Source organism: Scophthalmus maximus, chromosome 5 (assembly GCF_022379125.1).
Source record: "Scophthalmus maximus strain ysfricsl-2021 chromosome 5, ASM2237912v1, whole genome shotgun sequence".
Classification (NCBI taxonomy): domain Eukaryota; kingdom Metazoa; phylum Chordata; class Actinopteri; order Pleuronectiformes; family Scophthalmidae; genus Scophthalmus; species Scophthalmus maximus.
In genome coordinates this window covers 16,502,637-16,521,903 of record NC_061519.1, presented here as the reverse complement: position 1 = coordinate 16,521,903, position 19,267 = coordinate 16,502,637, and the positions used below count along the sequence as shown (strand labels likewise).

At 44.5% G+C, this 19,267-nt stretch overlaps 1 protein-coding gene across 2 annotated transcripts; it reads right to left on the bottom strand.

Moving 5' to 3' along the window:
* Positions 1-56: 56 nt before the first annotated feature.
* Positions 57-18,578, bottom strand: nyap2b (neuronal tyrosine-phosphorylated phosphoinositide-3-kinase adaptor 2b). Of its 2 annotated transcripts, none has more exons than XM_035634495.2 (7): positions 17,597-18,578; positions 15,001-15,202; positions 11,125-11,441; positions 6,988-8,064; positions 3,040-4,434; positions 2,807-2,910; positions 57-2,451 (listed from the first exon to the last, which is right to left on the bottom strand). In XM_035634495.2, the coding sequence occupies exons 2-7, from the start codon at positions 15,177-15,179 to the stop codon at positions 2,155-2,157; spliced, it is 3,369 nt and encodes a 1,122-aa protein (XP_035490388.2). In that variant the 5' UTR covers positions 15,180-15,202; positions 17,597-18,578; the 3' UTR covers positions 57-2,154. The 2 variants fall into 2 exon arrangements, with proteins under 2 accessions (XP_035490388.2, XP_035490389.2); XM_035634496.2 differs by having other exon boundaries at positions 6,988-8,061.
* Between the last annotated feature and the right edge of the window lie 689 nt (positions 18,579-19,267).

Genomic DNA, 19,267 nt, shown 5'->3' with positions numbered 1-19,267 from the left:
AAATCCCAAGGTAGGAGAAGAGTGAATAATTTCAACAGCATGCAGCTTTTCCATAGTGGGTTTCAACTTCATATTTATTTATTTCTCTCAACAGAACCCAAGTGACAATCAGAATACAGTACTTTTTTCCTCAAACATGTTTTTTTCCTTTTTTTGTTACGCAAAACAAGAGAACACTCAGTGCAATAGGACAGAGGACTCTGACAGTGCGGTGCTCTCTCTACCTTTTCACAGTGCACATGTATACACACAAAAAGATTGTACATCATTGTTATTACATTTCCAACCTCCACCCACCAACACCATGGATAGGGCAAAGTGAATGTCTTAAAACAATCATTTGTAAAGATTCAACTTGCATACAGTGTAGCTTGGCACACAAACAGCATACATGCACGGCTCTTTCTCTCTCTCTCTCTCTCTCTCTCTCTCTCTCTCTCTCTCTCTCACACACACACACACACACACAACACAACACAACACAGAGGGACCTCTGTAGAATTGATTCTCACCAGAGAAGGGGTACTGCACTTGCACTCTGAGGACTAGCTCATTTGTCAAACCCATACTATTTTGGCAATGTTGACATTGCATTTTCATGTGCAAAGAGAACCAATTTAGATGATGTAAGCAGGGGGCTGAGGTAGAGGGAAAGAGCTGGGGGGGAAGGAAATGTATGTTACCAGCCTGATTAAATGTGATGGAAGATGATGGGTAGTGCATTTCTTTTTTCTTTTTTCAACAAAGCCTCAAATATTTGTAGGCCCTTGTGCAACCCCTGTCTTTTTGACTGGGTAGAGCTGTTGCCATGTGATAGGTCCTTAAAAGACTTGATTTTTAAAATGGTTGCCAGCCAATTCAATTTGGGAATATTGTCAGAGACAGCTACATCACAGATGACCGTATGTCACACACAGCCAGTCTCCTGAGGCTTTAATTTCCCAGCCAATAAATTAAAACTTACATGGCACAGCTCGCTACTCCTAACATTTTCAAAAATATATATATAAGCATAATCTTGAAAGTTATTTCTTAAGCAAGTGCATATGGCTATTATAATCTGCAGTTAAATTAAGAAACGTTCTAAAAGCTCAGGTGTTGATTGTACGGGCCGGTCGTTGGCAAAAAGTATTTACACTGTGTCATGGTGCTCGCAGTGTGCATGGCAAAGGTAAGGGGCCTGGGACTGTCCAGCTATTGCCACTGCCCCATTTCAAATAACCCAACATCCCAAGTGCAACCACACCCATATCTTGCTTTTACAGGCTTTGGCTGGTTTTGTAAATTATACTGTTTAAAATGTATGTTCTAATTTACTACCTCCCCATCCCACCCTCATAGTGTATCTTAGAATACAACAGAAACATTTCACACTTTCTCTTGTCATCTACAACATGCCAGCCAACAGGTTCACCTATAAAACGATTCAACTGCTTCAAAAGGCTTTGACGTAGTGACGACACAGCTTCTCACTGTAATATACAAACTGAAGCACAGAAAGTTTCCTGTCTTTGTTTCTAGGACCAACTGTTGTACATTCTACAACATACTGGACCAGGCATGGAGGGCGCTGGAATCTAAAGCACGTTGACGTCAACTCCTCAACTTACTATACAACAGTGAAAATGTAAAGTATATATAGACATAATTCAATAGTCCATTCACTTCAGTGCTTTTGAGCACAAAAAGAGTTGGGCATAAGAAAATTAGGCTACTACAGCACAAGTATTGATAGATTATGCTTTCAAATGTAAAATAACCAAACCAAAAATAACTTAAAAAACAAACATTCGACAGTATCTACATCTACTATACATAATTTAAGCTGCTTTTTAGTCCCCATCTCATTTAAAAAATATCTATTCATCAAATTTCTATTCTACTAATTATATTACAAGAATCCAGTCACAGGAAATAGAAAAATATCAAATATCACCAATGATGATAAGAAAACATGACAACCTGAACGAGCAGAAATATTGCTATGGTAACCACCATTGTCCTTTGACATCAGAAAGGATCACCCCCTGGTGCTCTTAATGCCTGTCTTGATTTCCCTGATGTTGCAGGGAGGAATCAGCACAGCCTCGAGGAGAGAGGGAGTGGGTAATTGGGGGTGTTGTGTGGCAGGGAGGTGCAAGTGTGTTGTTACAGTCAGATGGCTGTGTCCCAGAATACGGTTGTCTGTGTGGGGTAAGGAGGAGGACGAATCTTTTTGGCCCCGCTGCTCTTCCCCCAGTATGGGAGGACAGATGCACTCTCCTGCTTGCACTGACTACGCTCCTGCTGCCTGTCCTCATTCCTGTCTGGAGGAGGCGGAGGAGGAGGCCTCTCCAGAGATCTCTGCAGGTGCGGGTGCTGTCTGGAGCGGATCTCCATGCAGAGGGTGCGTTTCCTCTCGATCTGTTCTAGCATGGTGGTGTCCCCACATATCCATGGCATCTGGGGCATCTGAGTGAGAGTTTCAGTGCATTACGTGAAGTGAATACAGCTTTATTTCAGAGTTAGCTGCGTACTTGTAACTTATAATCATCAGGACTGTTTTCGATTTGGCTTTATTAGTGATGTAACCACATCATTTGATTTTCAATAACATCTGGCAAAATCCTGATTGGTTCACATTGGGACATGACATCACAGCCCAGTACTATTCATACCATATATGAAACTAGGGGAGACCAAAAAAATAAATAAACATATGTTCATGCTCAATAGGATCGAAATACTAAATAGCATGAAGCAGATTGTGAAGGACCTGTTACGGGCTAAAATATATGTGTAAAGAAAAATAAACGTATCTGCTTACCTGACTTTGATGTGTATCTGCTGCTCTCCTTTGTGGAGTTCCCATTGGTGAGGGGTTAGCAGGGGCGGAGGGTGAGCGGCCATATTTCGGTGCTGCTTTCAGGTCTACAACAGCATAAACATAACATGTAATAAATATAGTTACATGCATGTTATTGTATCTGGATGTTTTATGTTGTAACGTATATTGCAATTTAATGATCAAAATTGGACTCTGAAATTTGATCTCCTCACCATTTCCTGTTGCCAAAGTCATTGGCGGGCTACCGGACGATCTCCCGTGGTGTGTGGGTGTTGTTGTGGATGAATGCTGCCCTGTCGTTGTGCTACCATTCCTCTCTTGTGCTTTTGATTGTTCCGTGCTGTAATTTGTTCTGTTCTCTCGTCGGGGTGTGCCATCAGGTCTGTATCCTCTCTCTTTGCTATCACACCTATATTCTATTGCGGCAGCGCTTTTGGTGTTCTTCACATCAAAATAATGTGGCTCAGAGCCATTCAGACTTCTGTCTTTGCTGTCCCGTCTGACCTCGAGACCAGTTTTGACCAGATCTTTACTTTCCTGCTTGGGTAGTGGTGGAGGAGGAATATCACCTCCATTGTGGTAGCTCCGCTCTCTCCCCTCATTCTTGGATTCTGAGCTGTAGACAACTCTGTCCTTGCTGTTGCCGTTTCTGGAAGTTTCTTGTCGTGGCAGGATCTCTGGTGGCTGGTCTATTCTACCTTCGTGCCTGTGCTCTATCTCACTCCTGACTCTCTCTTTGCTATCCTGTCGGGGTAACAAGTCAGGACGATGCTCTTTGCTATCATGCCTATATTCTGCTCCAGTTCTAGCTCTGTCTTTGCTCTCCAGTCGGGGTAAAAGCTCAGGTGGCCTGTCTCTGCTTTCATGCTTTGAATCCACACCGTTCCTGGGTCTCTCTTTGCTATCCTGTCCGGATAAGAGCTCAGGCGGCTGATCTAGCAGTCTCTCTCTGCTGTCATGTCTAGAGTCTACACCGTTCCTCAGCCTTTCCTTGCTGTCTTGCCTCGGCAACAGCTCAGGTGGCTGCTCTAGCAGTCTCTCCCTGTCTTTGCTGTCCTGTCTCAGCAGAGACTCCATTCCGTGTCCTACACTTCGATCTTTGCTATCTCTTCTTGGCATCAAGTCTCCATTGCTGACCCCTCTGTCCTTGGAGTCTCTTCTTATCAAAGAGATGGGTTCCAAGGAGCTGCAGCCCCTTTCTTTGGAGTCCCGCCTCACAGGGATGGGCTCTACGCTGCTGCAGCCCTTGTCCCTGCTGTCCCTGCGAACAGGTGGTGCATCTACACTACTGCAAGTACGGTCTTTACTGTTGCGTCTGTGGGACAGTTGCTCTACATTGTTGCTCCCTCTGTCTCTGTCTTTGTCTTTGTCTTTGTCTCTGTCTTTGTCTTTGTCTTTGTCTTTGTCTCTGTCTCTCCGGTGCGAAGACTCTTTGCTGTGGCGCTCCTTGGAGTCTCGCTTGGACTCCTTATTGTGACTGTGGCGTTCCTTGCCTTCCCGCTTGGACTCACTGTGAGACTTGCTCTTGGACTCACTGTGAGACTTGCTCTTGGACTCACTGTGAGACTTGCTCTTGGACTCACTGTGAGACTTGCTTTTGGACTCAGCTGTAAAAGAACAGGACAGAACTGACTTAATTGATTGTAACATCCAAACTTACTCCACTCCAGCTGATGATGCATTAAAATATTGGCTGTTGGCAAATAACTGCATAATCACATGTTATTTACAATATGGCAGTTAGCTGGATAAACAGTTTGAATATAAATTATAAGTGGCATATTTGTGAAAATCTGTATCAGTGAGAGAAAAAAAGCTTTTTTTTTACAAGATTCTGCACCACCATCAATATCCTCTAGGTGTCACTCAGTAATCATGGAGGGCAGTAAGCCACTGGAGTCAGATGAGTCAGATGAGTCAATATGTGAGCTCACACATGAGAACGGAGTTCATTTCACACTAATGATAGATGATACACATCATCAGTGACACACAATGTCATTAGGGGTATTTTAGTTTTTTAAATTCTATTAAAATGTGTAGTTCATACTGTATTATGTCACATACTACTACTTCTCTTCTTTCACTTTAAGATATACAAAATATAAATCAAGTAATCATGATTACTAATATTAAACCATTGTAAACCACTAACAACCGTCATGTTTAGATTTTTTTTGAATTTGTTCATGCACAGCTGCAAGGTGTGTTCTTCTTAATCATATACAATATTCCAGCTTGTGTAGCAAAATGCGATCCAAATGCTTAAGTGGAACAATACGCATGTCACTGATTCAAGCGTAGATAAAGATACCGTTGATCATTGTTGCACCAGAAAAAAATCTATGTGCATGATTGATTTCCACATAGGCCGTGCCTTTATGGTTTATATATGGGCTTTAACATACAGTACCATACACAAGCATCCCCTGTCATGCCCACATGTGTCATACATGGCTTTTTGGTTCGTGCGGATGCACGTGTGTACTGTATGTGTGTGAGTGTGTATGGCGATTAACTGGCCGGTAAGTGGGTCAGGCTAGTTGTTGCTCTTTTCATTTTGTTAGGTCTGTGTGCTCATTACACCGTGCGTGCTTGTAACGAGTCACAGCATGTCAGTGATTTAACCCCAATGACAATGAATGTTAAGAGGAAAAAAAAATATATGAATTTTAAAAGACCTGGCAACACAACCCACTCTTGATATAGAGAGACCATACGCACACTGTTTACAAACCATATGGGACTACGAAACAAAATAATATCAAAGGGTTCCTCAACAAGTAATTCAACATATATTATTAACATGATCAAAAAATGAACATATTCCTGAAGTCCAAAGAGTACATGGCAGATGTGCACTGACTGATACACCCATGCACAGAAAGACGTATTTACCAGTCAAGTCAAAATAGCAAGAAACCCTTAATTTCCTCAGTTTAAACTATCACCAGCTGTCGGCTGCCCCAGCTTCATGATTGGCTTCATCATGAGCGGAGTGCGTGCTGATTGGACAGAAAAGAGAATCTGAAAACCTCTGATCAAGGGTAGATTTGAGTTCAGAGGAGTAGCTATGCCCATCAGGAGCTCACTGCTCCACTGTGGACCGGCATGCCCTGAGCTGTGATTGGCTGCATTACCCAAGGGGAGGGAATCTGCAAATAAGAAACAGGGATTTCTCCTCTTCCACTGTTGCTATGTTGTAGTTGCTTAGGGAAAGGAGCGAGGATGGATCTGTGGACTCTATATTATACTACAGTTCTTTTATCATTTACTGTATGTACAAGATGCACTTTGATAAATCTCTGTTTTGATGCTTTTTTTTTTTACATTTTTCTTGTTGTACAACTCATTTTTGAAGACGGATGTAGCATTCGAGTTTTAAGTCAAATAAATTTGTCAAACCTCATTCTACTTTCATTGGGTACTCTATATTAAATTATCAGAGGTTCAAATAATAATAATAAATCAAAATTTTCCATTGCTGATTAATTCTTCTTTTATAAACATTTATACAGTTTATGAATCTTATATCATCAAAGCAGTGCTTGTAAGGGTATAACTTGATGTTCTCCTGAACAGTTGCTTTGATTTTGGCATGGCCATCTGTATTTAAATATGTTTTCATATTTAAAAGTAATGCTGCCTGATGGCCTAATGCCTTAGGTTTGAGGGACCTGCTGTCTGCTTTAGTCTCTAATCCCCTCAGATTAAATCATACTATCTCTATCAGACCTGGCTCGTTGGGTCTAGATTATATAGATGGAAGGTTGTAGAAAACGTCATAAAAATGGTGCTATGTGCAGCTTCTAAACTCATAGCAGGAATATATTAAACACTATCACTGAGAACGATTTAGACACAGACACCATCTACGTTGTCTACAGACACTTTGATATGTTGTTGCTACTCTCCGGTTTGTTTGTCCAGTTTGCTTTGCATCTCCTCTCAACTGTTGGTAGAGTTACTGTCTTGTTAACGCTCTTAACCACTGAAGATATTGAAGATATCTACAAAGATAGAAGCAGATATAGGATTTCTGCCATCTTCAGGAACTTTAGTTATACATTACATACACATTACATTATAAATTCATTTTGAGGACACGTGTCTGTGCCCTTTGCTTTACTACAAACCAAAAGACAAATGTGCTGACTTACTTTCTCCAGGCTCTTTAGATTTTCTGCCACTTGCATTTTTCTTCAGCATGTTCCTGCCTGTGGTGAACAGGTTGGTTAGTTCGTCCAGCGGGCTGGTGGGTGTCCGCGATCGCCCCGTTGACACATTCTGCATTGAGCCATGGAGCCGACCCACGCCATCTTGAGGTGGGGAGCCTTTGCCATGAGGTGTGGCAGAGGCACTGCGAGGCAGACCCCCAGGGAATGGCATTGCAGCGTCAAAGGGAGGTGTACGCATGAGGCTCAGAGGGGTGAGACAGCGACCCATGCTGACGGGCGATGGGCAAGCAGAGTGGCTGCGCTGATAGGAAGACGATGAGGATGATTTGTAGAGGGTGCAGGGTAGAGGGGGTGCAGAAGAGCGCCCAGAGACGGTGAGGGTTGGGGTAGCAGTGAGCTCCCTGCGGATGTGTGCAGAGGATGCTGGCTCAGTTGAGGATGTTGGGGATTTGCTGTAGGACTGGTTCTCCAGCATGGGCAATTTGGTTACGTCTAGAGGGGTGAGGGGAGACTCGTCTGAGTTGGGTGAACACTGTGCTGGTGCTGGCGGGAACACCAACAACGGAGGCCGATGGGTGAGTAAATTGGGAAAAGGTGCAGGAATGTCACAGAGGGGAATGTTTCGGGGTGTGGAGCAGCGACTGAGAGGTTCAGGGTCATAGGGTGCAGGGGTTGGGCATGCAGAGCGGCATCCCACAGGGTCTGTACGGTACTCCATATCATCCAGAGCTGGGTACTTCATTTCCTCATACACAGACTCTCCTGGCTCCTCATCCTCACTCTTCAGTGGTTCCCGTGCTCCGACATCAATGCCGCCCATCTCTATGTAGACAGGTTCATCTTCATAGTCATCTGTAGGGCTCTCATCGCTCTGTGGAGGCGAGGAGTTGCGTTCGCAGGGTGAGGTGACATGGTGGAGGTGTTTGGAGGGACAAACCCCGCTGCCTCTGTGACTCTTGATGTAGGACTCATCAAAGGAAACGCTCAGTTGTGTATTGGGGTTCCTCTTGGGCTTCGGTGGCGGCACCCTCCTACAGTCCTCACTGCATCCTTGAGCTGCTGGAGGATAGAGTGAAAGAAAATCTTGACACACATCCACTGGAGAAAATCCCTTTCACAAGCACTACCTGATAACAGAGAATTATACAGTATGCTATCAGTTTTCTGGTCTATTCCTCTTCTGATGCTATTACGTTTACTAGTTTGTCATTTTGATTGACATTGTGTCGTGGCATGAGACCTCTCTGCTCTCATAACGCAATACTGGACTCAACAAAAGCATATAATTTCTAGTTAATCTTTAAAATGATTCACTGGCATTAATATAAAGCCTGTTGCTGTTCTGTGGGTCAGATGTAGGTCAACCTGTGTAGCTGAGAGCAATATCTTGAGTCAGATATGTGGGAATAGTTGAGGCATATGCATGTTTCTAGGTCACATATACGGCAGTGGAGCAGTATGTGAGTATAGTTATCTGGGTCACACACACTGTGGAGCTTCTTTCCGATAGTGGTGACGTAGCATTGCAGTGTGAATCTCTTTAGATGTGGTGCAGTGAGGCTATGGAACAGTGTCCATGTTGAAGATACTACTGTACAGCACGCACCTAATGCTGGTTTACTCACAGAAGACGGTGCTCTATACTACTGAGTTTGTTCCGCATATTTCTAGGTCAGGCACCGACATGTTTGGAGTGTCCCTTTCTCTGATAGGCAGGGGGAGATAAGTGTAGTGAAGAGCCGGACCGTGTCTGAAATCTTCAAACTGCAGATTTTACACCTTCAATAATTCAGATGCCAGATGGATCAGACACACGCATACTTCCTGTAACTTTGTGACTCACCACCATCACTACATGTGTGTTTACACAAACTATGACGTATTCCAGAAAAATGGTCTAACTGAGTAGGTATATGCCTTCCTTGTTTTTTCATTGCGTGGGAATGCACAGCTTTGAAGACTATGTTGCTGAAAATTAGATCAACAGGTATAGAAAGTTCGATTAGAGTGTTTTATTTATTTTGAGGAAATAAACAGAGAAAATTGCTGAACTCAATGTCAAAAAAATGATCTGATAGGTTATTAAAAGCGTTAGGCTGGAAATTGTAATCAGAACATTTCATGTTGTTTTGCACCCTTTTTTTTTTTTTGCATGCCATGCATTTATTCATGCTGATGTCAGTGATGCTAATTTGAGCCGAGGATGGAACAGGTCTTCAGTCTCCACAACTTCTTTTCATTACCACTTATTAACAGGGTGATAATAGAAAAGTTGGTTTAATCCTGATGTGTTCTTGGTATGTGTGATACTCACATTCTTGTGTACTCTCATTTCCTTTCTTTGTGTTTATTTGTGCATGCATGTGTATATGTGCATAGAGTATTACACTACAGTGTACTTATGTCTCTTTTCCACAATTGCCAAATGCATTACTACAATAACAGGTTTGCATGGTGATTCTTGAGATCTGTTTAAGCACTGGTGATGAATCCATCCCTCCAAACAATTTATACTCCCCATCCCTCCTCTCCCTTTCCCTATTGCTCCCTCTTCTCCCCCTCCCCCTGTAGCGGATGTGTTTACCCGCAACCCCCTCTCCCTCCCTCTTCTCCTGGGGAAAATGAATCTAGGTCAATCGCTCCTCCTGAATGAATTCTACTTTGACAAGCTCCTCCCCTTCCTGCTACAGCGCCAGCTACAGAGCACGCAACCCTCCCCTCAGCCAGGGACACCCCCACACTCTCACTCTGATTGGCTCCGAAGCCTCAGACTTCAGCATCTCTGGAGCCTCATTGGCCCAAGCTGTTCAGTGATGCTGTGATTGGCTGGGCTGCAGGGGATCTTGTTTCTGTGGGATGGTTGCCGTGGTGCCCAGGAAGATCTGTGTGCACACAGAGGTCCCCACCAATCTGAGCCAGGCTGGGTGACTCCCTAAACATTGCGTTGGCAGCATCCATACTGAAATTGGAGTCAAAGCTTCCTGCAAGGTCTAAATCTCTCTGCTCTCACTGTCACCTGCCACATAGACTTTTATTATAATATCAGTTTATGTTTACAGTGCATGTTACTTCATACTCAGCACATGTGCTGTGATTTCATTCATTTGCCAAAGCAGTTAGTGCCTCTGTGGCATGTTAAGGGAAACATTTATTTTGCTCAATTAACTTGCAGTACTTAAGTTCTTTCTATCCATCAAAGCTTTTCGTACACTGAGTTGTGGTACTGCATTTATGGCAAAATAGGCACATTGTGTTGTGTTGCTTTGGAAACCAGACTGAAATTGATGCATGTTTCATCTTCTACATCTTTGTCAATGCTCAAATTATTGGCCATGGAAATTTTCAATGGTAATTTGCCTTGTTGTCATGTAAAACTTCACAGACCTAGCAACTAGTGTCCAACAGGGTCTTGAATCGGGGGCAACTGGACGTGGGTGTAGATTCTTGAAGACCTTTCACCTCTACTCCTTTAGCTCTTGGTTGAGAGGTAAAATGTCATCAAGAATAAGAGTCCAGTTGCTCCTGATTCAACAGCTTTTGGATAAATATGAACTGAATGAATGAGAATCTCCACAGACATAGTTACTATACAATATATCTGAATTTTACTCTTAGCCTTGTTTATCTACAAGTAAGCAGAGTCCCTTTACATTTGTAGATGATTCTTAAATTTTGTGCCATGTGATTAATCTGTGGGGCAAGGGAAAATATGTGAATGCCTTGTAATTGTTCAACTAATGGACTGTAGATGTTGGTATCCTAGATTGCCTTAGCATAACTTGGTAAAAGGTATGATTGCATTCTTGCCACAGTGATATTCTGACACAAATCTTGACAGATTCCTCTAACCGTTCCTTCTTATGCAGTTTATTGAACTGCAGGTTATCACCTGTAGTGTTGCTTCATGCACACATCGTGTTTTGATAATGGTTTAACCCCAGCATACTTATAGGTCATTATCATTCCTATATCCATAAGCCACAATGCCACACTTACTTGAAGTATGCAATGAATAGCTAGATGTCACGTCATTGTCGGAGAAACAGTGTTGAGGAGGGCACTGCAGAGAGAAGCTAAATATAGCGCAGCAGTTTGGTGTGAAGTGCCACCACCACTCACCGTCACATCTCTCCCCGCGGCAGGTGGACATGGGACTGTGGTCCACAGCCTCAGACGACATGCTCAGCTTGGTGGCCGGGTCCCTCCTGGGCTTGGGAGGGGGCTGCTTCCTGGAGGTCGGGCTTCCCACTTCCTCCTCTCCTCCACCCCCACTGTTCCCACCACCGACAGAGTGGAGGGACTGGGAGCGCACAGAGAAGCCCTGCCCACAGGCAAGGGCATGCGGGTGGGGCATGGACATGCGCTCCTGGGGGTCCGGCATGGTAATAGAGCCCATACGCAGGTGCTTGCCTTCAGTTGCTATGTCTTCACCCGTCCTAAAACAGACACAGAGGAGAAGGAGAGAAGGTAGCAGAGGAAGAAAAAAGTGGTAATATGTAAAATATGCATGATGAAGGTATATTTCATGCAAAAAGAATGAGATATTTAAAAAATCTACTAGAAAGGACTACTGTGCATTACTGAAAAACAGAATCATCATGGGATTCTAGTTTAATGTAAGGGTGTGTTCATGTAAATTTGCTTCCATGTACGGGGCTTGAATGATGGGGCCCGCTAAGTTAACAATAACAGACATGTTAGTGACACTGAAAACAGGGTCTCTTTCAGGGCAGGGCATCATTGATTTGAGTTTAACCCTGGAAATGACCAATGCCGCTCACACAACCACACACACACAGAATGACACCACGGTAGTTCCCGCAGCCTGTACACAATCAATCCCTACAAATGGGTGATTGGCCCGAATGGCGCGTTAATGATGTCTGAGTGTAGCGTGGTAATGTGGAATGGAAGTCTGTGTGTGTGTGTGTGTGTGTGTGTGGGGGGGGGGGGGGGGGGGGGGGGGGGGGGGGGGGGGGGGGGGGGGGGGGGGGGGGGGGGGGGGGGATAGAGTGAGAGACCCCTAGGAGTGGGACTTTGCTGACTCTGGTTCCCTCCTGGCCAGCTGCTGAACAGAAGGTGCTTGGTGGGGTGGGTTGACTGACCAGGGACTTAACTTTGCCTAGCAACAGGGTACCCATAGAAACCAGACAAAAAAAAGCAGCTGCCGCCAAACAACAATAATAAGAGTGCACGTGCACATCATGACCGCATTACATGTTGTTTTCAGACTTAAGAGGTTCTAGGTTCCTGGTGCCACATTGCTAATGACAATTAAAAGAAAGTTTGGAAAAATCTAAAACTTGCACTAAATAGATATTAAGGCATATTTGCTATGAAAAAATATCAATCATCCATGGCTGGCCTGAATGTATTTGAGAAGAGTTACAGGCGTCAGCAGCACAGTATTATATATGTATCCCTCACATGCATGCACACCCATATACATTTTTTTTGCGTTGTGTTTGTGTTTGTGTGTGTCACTTGAGTTGTTGAGACTGGGGTATTTATAGGATATTTGCCCAGTGATTGGCTACAGGACAGAGTAAAGGTGCACTTGGCATCGGGCAACTCTGTATCTCTGTTCAATATGACACCATGTGAGAAGAAAGAACAAAAAAAAATGACAGAAATAAAACAAAACGCTAAGGGCAATCTTGAGGAAAAAAAACAATTAAAAGGCATGTCTGTCATTGCGTGCATGTCAGCACAAATGGTCAGGGAATAAGAGGGCAGCCGTTTGAAATTTGCCCCTAATGTAAATATAGGTAAATGTGTTTGTATGGGTTGCGTGTCACGTGTGTTTATGAATACACTTTGCATGTTCTGAGAAAATGTGTGTCTGTCTGTGTGTGCGTGTGTGTGTGTGTGTGTGTGTGTGTGTGTGCGTGTGTGTGAGAGAGAGAGCGACTGTGAATAACTTCTGTCTGATAAAATACATTAAAATCCAGAGTGAGACAGCAGCAGCAGCAGCAGCAGGCAGGAAGGCCCGCCTCACTCAAACCTAGCACACTGATCTGATTGGCCTATGGCTGCTCCAGCTGTCACCAGGCAGAACACATCTCCTGCAACTGAGCTCACACTTAATCTCTAACAGTCCCCCCCCCCCCCCCCCCCCCCCCCCCCCCCCCCCCCCCACACACACACACACACACACACACACACACACACAATCTTAAATACATTTGCTATAACAAGCTTGCAGTCCCGCTCATATCCTTTCTCACATACTAATATTTGTATCTTGCATTTTTCACGTCCATACAAGCATACAAGCATGCATGTACTTATTTACACACATGCACAGAAGAATCTTCACACTCTGTCTCACTCTCAGTCAGTTACTATAAAAATGGGTCGTCTCATTGACCTACTTATTGGCCTCATGAAAAATCCAGTTATTTTTTAGATTCTTCCTCCAGTGACTGTGTATTAATATTTCAGTTATGGCACCAGCTGATAGTCAGTGAAGGGATAGCATCACAGTAGATGCCTCTTTCCTCAGGCATTGCCCTGTCCCATTCACTAAGTTACTGCATATAACTGCATCAGACTGCTAAAAATAATAGAGCCAGGGGAAATTTGGCTGTCAAGTTATAAAAGAGTATTTTTGTAACTTAGCTGTCTTTCTGATATCTGAGGTATTAAGTTGAACTCTATGTCAGCTTTTAGCATGCAACAAAGTGGACAATCACAGTTGCGGCAGAGCTCCTTCTAAATCTCATGACCCTCGTGAACGCAGAAACGCGATAGGGTTCAAATTGTTGCTGAGTAAATCAGTTACGAAGAAGCACATCTGCTCACACATAAATGCCCCAAACCATGTAAATGTAATCATCTGATGCACAGCTAAACAGCTCCCAACAGCTGCCAAAAGACCTTGCCCAGTATGAAATAGGGGGTATGGTTGCAATTTCAAATTGCACAGTTTAGAATATACAGAAATCATCTTCACAGAAATAACTATCAGAGAAGATTTATTATGTGTACATTGCTACTATTACTTATACTACCACTACTACATCTACTTAAAAATGTAAAATAAATACATAGATAAATCCAAAAATTAGTCAACACAGTGTTTCTGCCCCCAAAGAGACACAGATGTCTATGACATTGCACCAAAACATTACAAACCCTTGCAATGTCCCGTTCTCATCCCTGATGACTGGGTGACTCAGTGCTCGCAAAATTTTACCCCACAACACAAGCGCTGTATCCACGTGCTACTAGTCACGTTTTGACCGCGTGCCTTATTTCGCTCAAGTTTTTCGGGACACCACACTGTGGTGCTGCTGCTCATGGTGGCACAGCTGTAACTGCTTGCACATAGCAAAATACAAAACATGGTGCGGGGCCACATGCGACTAATCTCCACTGAGGTCTGGTGGGAAAAAAATGCTTTTTCCTAAACTCTCCTTGACAATGATCTTTCTACACGTTTGGAAAATGTTCTCCCTACAAACAGGACACTTGGGTAAATCTACAGTTAACACAGCAAAAAGTCTCATTATCACTCTCACATCCTAACACACGTTTTATCACAGCAGAACCCCCACCCCCCCTTTTTTAATTCTAAAAAGCTCTCCTTCTCAAAAAGGGAACAGCAACGACCTCCGTGCAAGGACAAGTCCCAAATAAATCCAAAAATGAAACATTAATTATCCTCTTAAGATCATGGAGTGCATCAATCCACACTGGCAAACTCCAAAATATGGCAACCTGCCATTGCCACAGAGCCCCTCAGGCCACTTGTCCCCAATTCCTTACAACCTATTTGTGAAGTGAACCCAGTGACATCCTTGTATTACAGAGCAGAAGCCCATTAGTGTGATGTAGTGAATGTTTTGATGAATACCTGGGAAGTCCACCACCATCCTAGCACCCCTAACCAGATTACTCTACGTGATTTTTTTAAAATATATTTCTGTGCAAAAGTCAAGCGGTTGTCATTTCTGCTCTTGTGCAGCACTTTAATAGCTGTTGTCTTTTTACCTCCTTATGGCTTCCTCCTGTTTTCTCTTCTTGTCGTTTTTTTCCTGCAGGTATGCCTTATTTCTCTCATTCCTGGCGTGGTCCAAGTTCTGTGCTACCAGGCCATTGTAGGCTCTCAGCCCATTCTCCTCAACATACTGGAAAAAACGGAGAGTTTCCTCCTCTTTGGAGCTCATCATTCTTCAAGTGTTTCCACAGCATTCTGGTGAGACAAATACAGGAAATGTTAGTCCTACCCTAACTATTAATGATATGGATCAGCACAGCATCATATATGAGTAAAGTTCTGAATGCACGTGTACAGCTGTGTTAGTAATCATCCTTTCATCCTTCATTTTTCAAGGTCAGCCTTGGTGAGAGGAAAACCGATGGAGCAACATTGCATCAGCGCTACAATAGTGTCACACATTGAGTTGGTGCGATGTTCCTGTTGTTTTTAAGGTTTTCTGACTGTTGCTGTGGAGTTCATGGCCCAAGGAGGGTCCATGTTGGTGGTGAGACTTGCGTCATTCCCGTGTCTGCAAGAGTAAGCATTTTCCCTGGAGGGATGCAACATCTTTCTCCATCATTCATTGTGCGCACACACACACACACACACACACACACACACACACACACACACACATACACAAAAGATCATGTGCACATGTAAATTTGCATACAGTCAAGGGACTCACTACAGTAACTCATTACCTTCACTTTGAGAGTTTTCATTTTTTTCTTGGCCGTGGATAAGTAGTGGCTGCTCATTTTCTCAGTTGTCTTTGCACATTTTCTGGCTGAAATTACCGGCTTTCCGAGTGTCTGAGTGAAACTGAAAAAGAGGCTTTCATCTCCCCCACTTGTAATATGTGCTGGGCTCGGATGTGAAAATACAGTACTCCTGGGACAAACCACACAGATGAAATGAACAGTCTTACTAGACTGTGATGCATGGTTTTACAGATATCACCATCGTTGTGTTTCAGATCTAAAAATAATCTCTTGAGTTTGAGTGTTCTTTGATTCTGTAAAAACACTTTTGCAGACAACATCACTGTCATGAGATGTTGCCGTGAGGAAAAGCCTCTTCGATGAAACGTCCACATTGGTGCTATCATTCTGTGATTAACTCATTCTAAATGGGAATCAGTTTAAAATAGCATTGTTTGCAGCCGGATAAGATCCAACTGCAGCGTGGAGCAGTCAATGATGTTATTCAGCGTGCATGCATGTATGGCATGCACTTGCCAGAGGACCTGTGCAACATAGTATATACAATGTGCCACAGCAAAATGTGAATTTGGATAGACCAGTAGTGGAAGGGAAGAAAACAGTCAATGCTTTTATGTAGGTCAGTGTTTTCAGATCAGCCTAAGACTCATGCCTGTTTACGTGTGAGAGAAGCATTGACTGTGCATAGGGAGGGGGAGGGGGCTTGTGATAACTGTATGTATGTTTGTGTGTGTGTGTGTGTGTGTGTGTATGTGTGTGTAGGCAGGCAAGGGAGGGCTTGGAGGGCAGCCAGATGGAGATTGCAGGGCAAGAGAGAGCAGCCATTGTCTGGTCATCCTCAGCATCCCTCTACCTCGTGTCTGTCTATCAATAAGTCCGGCATGGGACCTAGGTCAGTGGGTTTATCTGCCAGTTTCACTCTGCGACACATCCTTAACACTGCTTAGCCTGGATTTTGACAAGCATGAGGAGAGGAGTGATAAAAGCCAGCAGACAGAACCACCATCTCAGAGAGGAGCTAAAATCAGGGCACAGAATCCCGGTGTCAAGTAGTGTCGAGATTTGCGCCCCCCCCCCCCCCGATTATCAGGTCTTATCGCCGATGCACAGCCACAGTCGGAGATCTGAAGCTGTACAAAGGAAATAAATCTTTGTTCCTCGGGAGAAACAAGGTGCACCGGTTGGATGTGTTAAGGGTGCAGCAAGGGGAAGGCACAGTTCAAACAGTGTTTGAGCTGAATTAAGCTTGCCTGCCTAATCCCTATAAGCCTGCCGCAGCACTCACACTGGAATCAGCTTGTTTATCACACTGTTTTTACCAACCAAGCCTTTCACATTGGATTGCCCTCCTGTAATTCATTGTTGTTAAATGCTATTATCATATACACATTGCTCTTTCCACTCACTTGATTCATTTTTTCACCTTCTGTCTCGTCTCCCTCCCTTTGCCCCAGTGGACATTGGCTGCAACAGTTGGAACCCAGAGGTACACTTTGCTTTAAAGGTAAATGACAGTGACACAGTGTTTCTGTTTCCAGGCAACCATGTCACAGGGAACGGGGCAGCGTGGATATTCTAGAGACACAATGTCAAAAAGATTGCAAGGCCAATAGTCTGGTGACAGCACGTGTGGGCACTTGTGCATGCACACACATTAGTGCAGTGCAGTGGACCAAGTAAAGGTGAACCTGTAAATCCAGGCACACACAGGTACAACAATTGGCAGCTCTGCTTTTTCATTTATATGTGGACTTCAGCCGCGAAAAAAATTAATACTTTTGCATATATTATAATGTGTATAGCATCGACTTTTGCTGGCATAATTCTTTGTGTGTTTGTGGGTCATTGTTGTGCATAAGCAAGTGTGATGATGCATACTTACAATGAGGCTGTGTCCCTGCAGGTTTGTGGACCAACGTGTCTTCTGTCTTCCCCTGATGAGTCCAGTGCACACTAGTGAACTCTGAACGATGCTGGAGCACCAGTGCACTATTCCACTTAAATCCAAGTAGACTTCCATCCATTGTATGGTCCAACTTATTGGCTAGCTAGAAGGAGTCCCTGTGACCCGGGATAATTCTGGTGTTAGAGGGGAGCTGGGCCATTGGGTGCCCAGCCCAATGCCCCCCCCACTGGGCAGAAATGGGAGATGCAGCCCCTCCAGTCCAGATGTTGTCAAACTCCAAGCCAGGTGCCAGCTTTACTGCTCCACACATCTGCACATTCTAGAGACGAGAGGGAGACGCAGTGTAGCAACAGACCGCACCCGCAACTGCAAGCACGACACAAATACACACTCATGCACTCTCACATGAAACTCCCCATGCAGTTGCAGCCATAACACTCGCGTTTTTTCTAATGCTTCCTTCACAGTGCCTGTCTTTCTGCATTAATAAGTCCAAATGCACAAAATGTCCCAGAGTGTCCCACAGGTGAAAGGGCTCCTCATTCGCAGTGCCCTGAAGGTTGAGACCAAGTTAGAGCAGAATGGTGTGGGTTTCCAGATATGGCATTCCCTGCCGGCTCCCTCTGTCCAGCTCAGCCACACAGGTTGGAATAGTCAGGCTTAAGCAGATGACACCGGCTTCCCAACTATAGATCAAAACAAGAAGAACACGCCCACTGCCTACTGTCGCCACCTTCCACTACAGCGTCATCGTATCTACCGCTCTCTCCTTCCTTTTCCTGGACTGCTGTTTTCTCTTGCTGTGCGCTTCTCAACTCATCTTCAGGAACACTCATACCCCCAGTCTTCTTCTACGGCTGGTCATTTTGAGTTTTTGTCTCGTGTGTCTTGTATGCCCTCGCTTTGCCGGCTGCACAGCAACTGGAGCCTCAATGTGTTTTTCTGCTTTCAGCACCACGGAGAGCTCACTCTGTCAGAGGGTAAGGAGGGGGTTGAGTGGGTGGGCACACTCAGAGGGGGACAAGTGGAGAGATGGGGGAGGGGGGGAGGCAAATGGGAGGAGTCATCGGGTTGCCAGGGTGTGACCTCATTAGACACAACCTCCTCTTCCCCCAGCAACGACTGCGCTCCCCCTCCCTGACAGCCCCCCCCCCCCCCCCCCCCCACACCCCGCCAACAGCTCGTAAACAAGACCACGACACAAAAACACTTGCCGTGAACACACCGTGTGTCTCTCAAGTGCATTCATTACATGGACAGTAACCAAAACAAAGCTGAACAAAACAAAAGAGAGCATGAAAAGCAAAACACACAAAAAGGGGAAAACAGTACTTTGCAATTTCCAATACACACACACACGCACTGAAATGCTGATGCAAGATTAAAATATGTTTGCATAGAGAAACAAAGCAATCCCGAACAGAGATTTGCTCCCAGTGGCCACGAAGATGAACAGGATGAGAGCGGGGACAGAGTTGAGCCTGAGTTGTGTGTTTGTCAGGGGTCTCCTGTGGCTGCTGTGTACCACTGCTCGACTGTCTGGGGGATGAGTATTGGTTTCAGTAGTGCTGTCTGTTGTTTATGCGGTGGGAGCGCCTGGCGTATGGTGCAGAAGCAGGAGTTGAGGTAGGGTGAGCAGTGCAGGTT

What these genes read in the sequence shown, in the direction of transcription:
- nyap2b (XM_035634495.2), bottom strand. Translation starts at nt 15,179, where the DNA reads ATGATGAGCTCCAAAGAGGAGGAAACTCTCCGTTTTTTCCAGTATGTT. An exon ending in CAGGAGGAAGCCATAAGGAG is followed by an intron (nt 11,442 to 15,000) that starts GTAAAAAGACAA and finishes TGTCTGTTTTAG; the next exon opens with GACGGGTGAAGACATAGCAA. An exon ending in CCGCGGGGAGAGATGTGACG is followed by an intron (nt 8,065 to 11,124) that starts GTGAGTGGTGGT and finishes TCTATCCTCCAG; the next exon opens with CAGCTCAAGGATGCAGTGAG.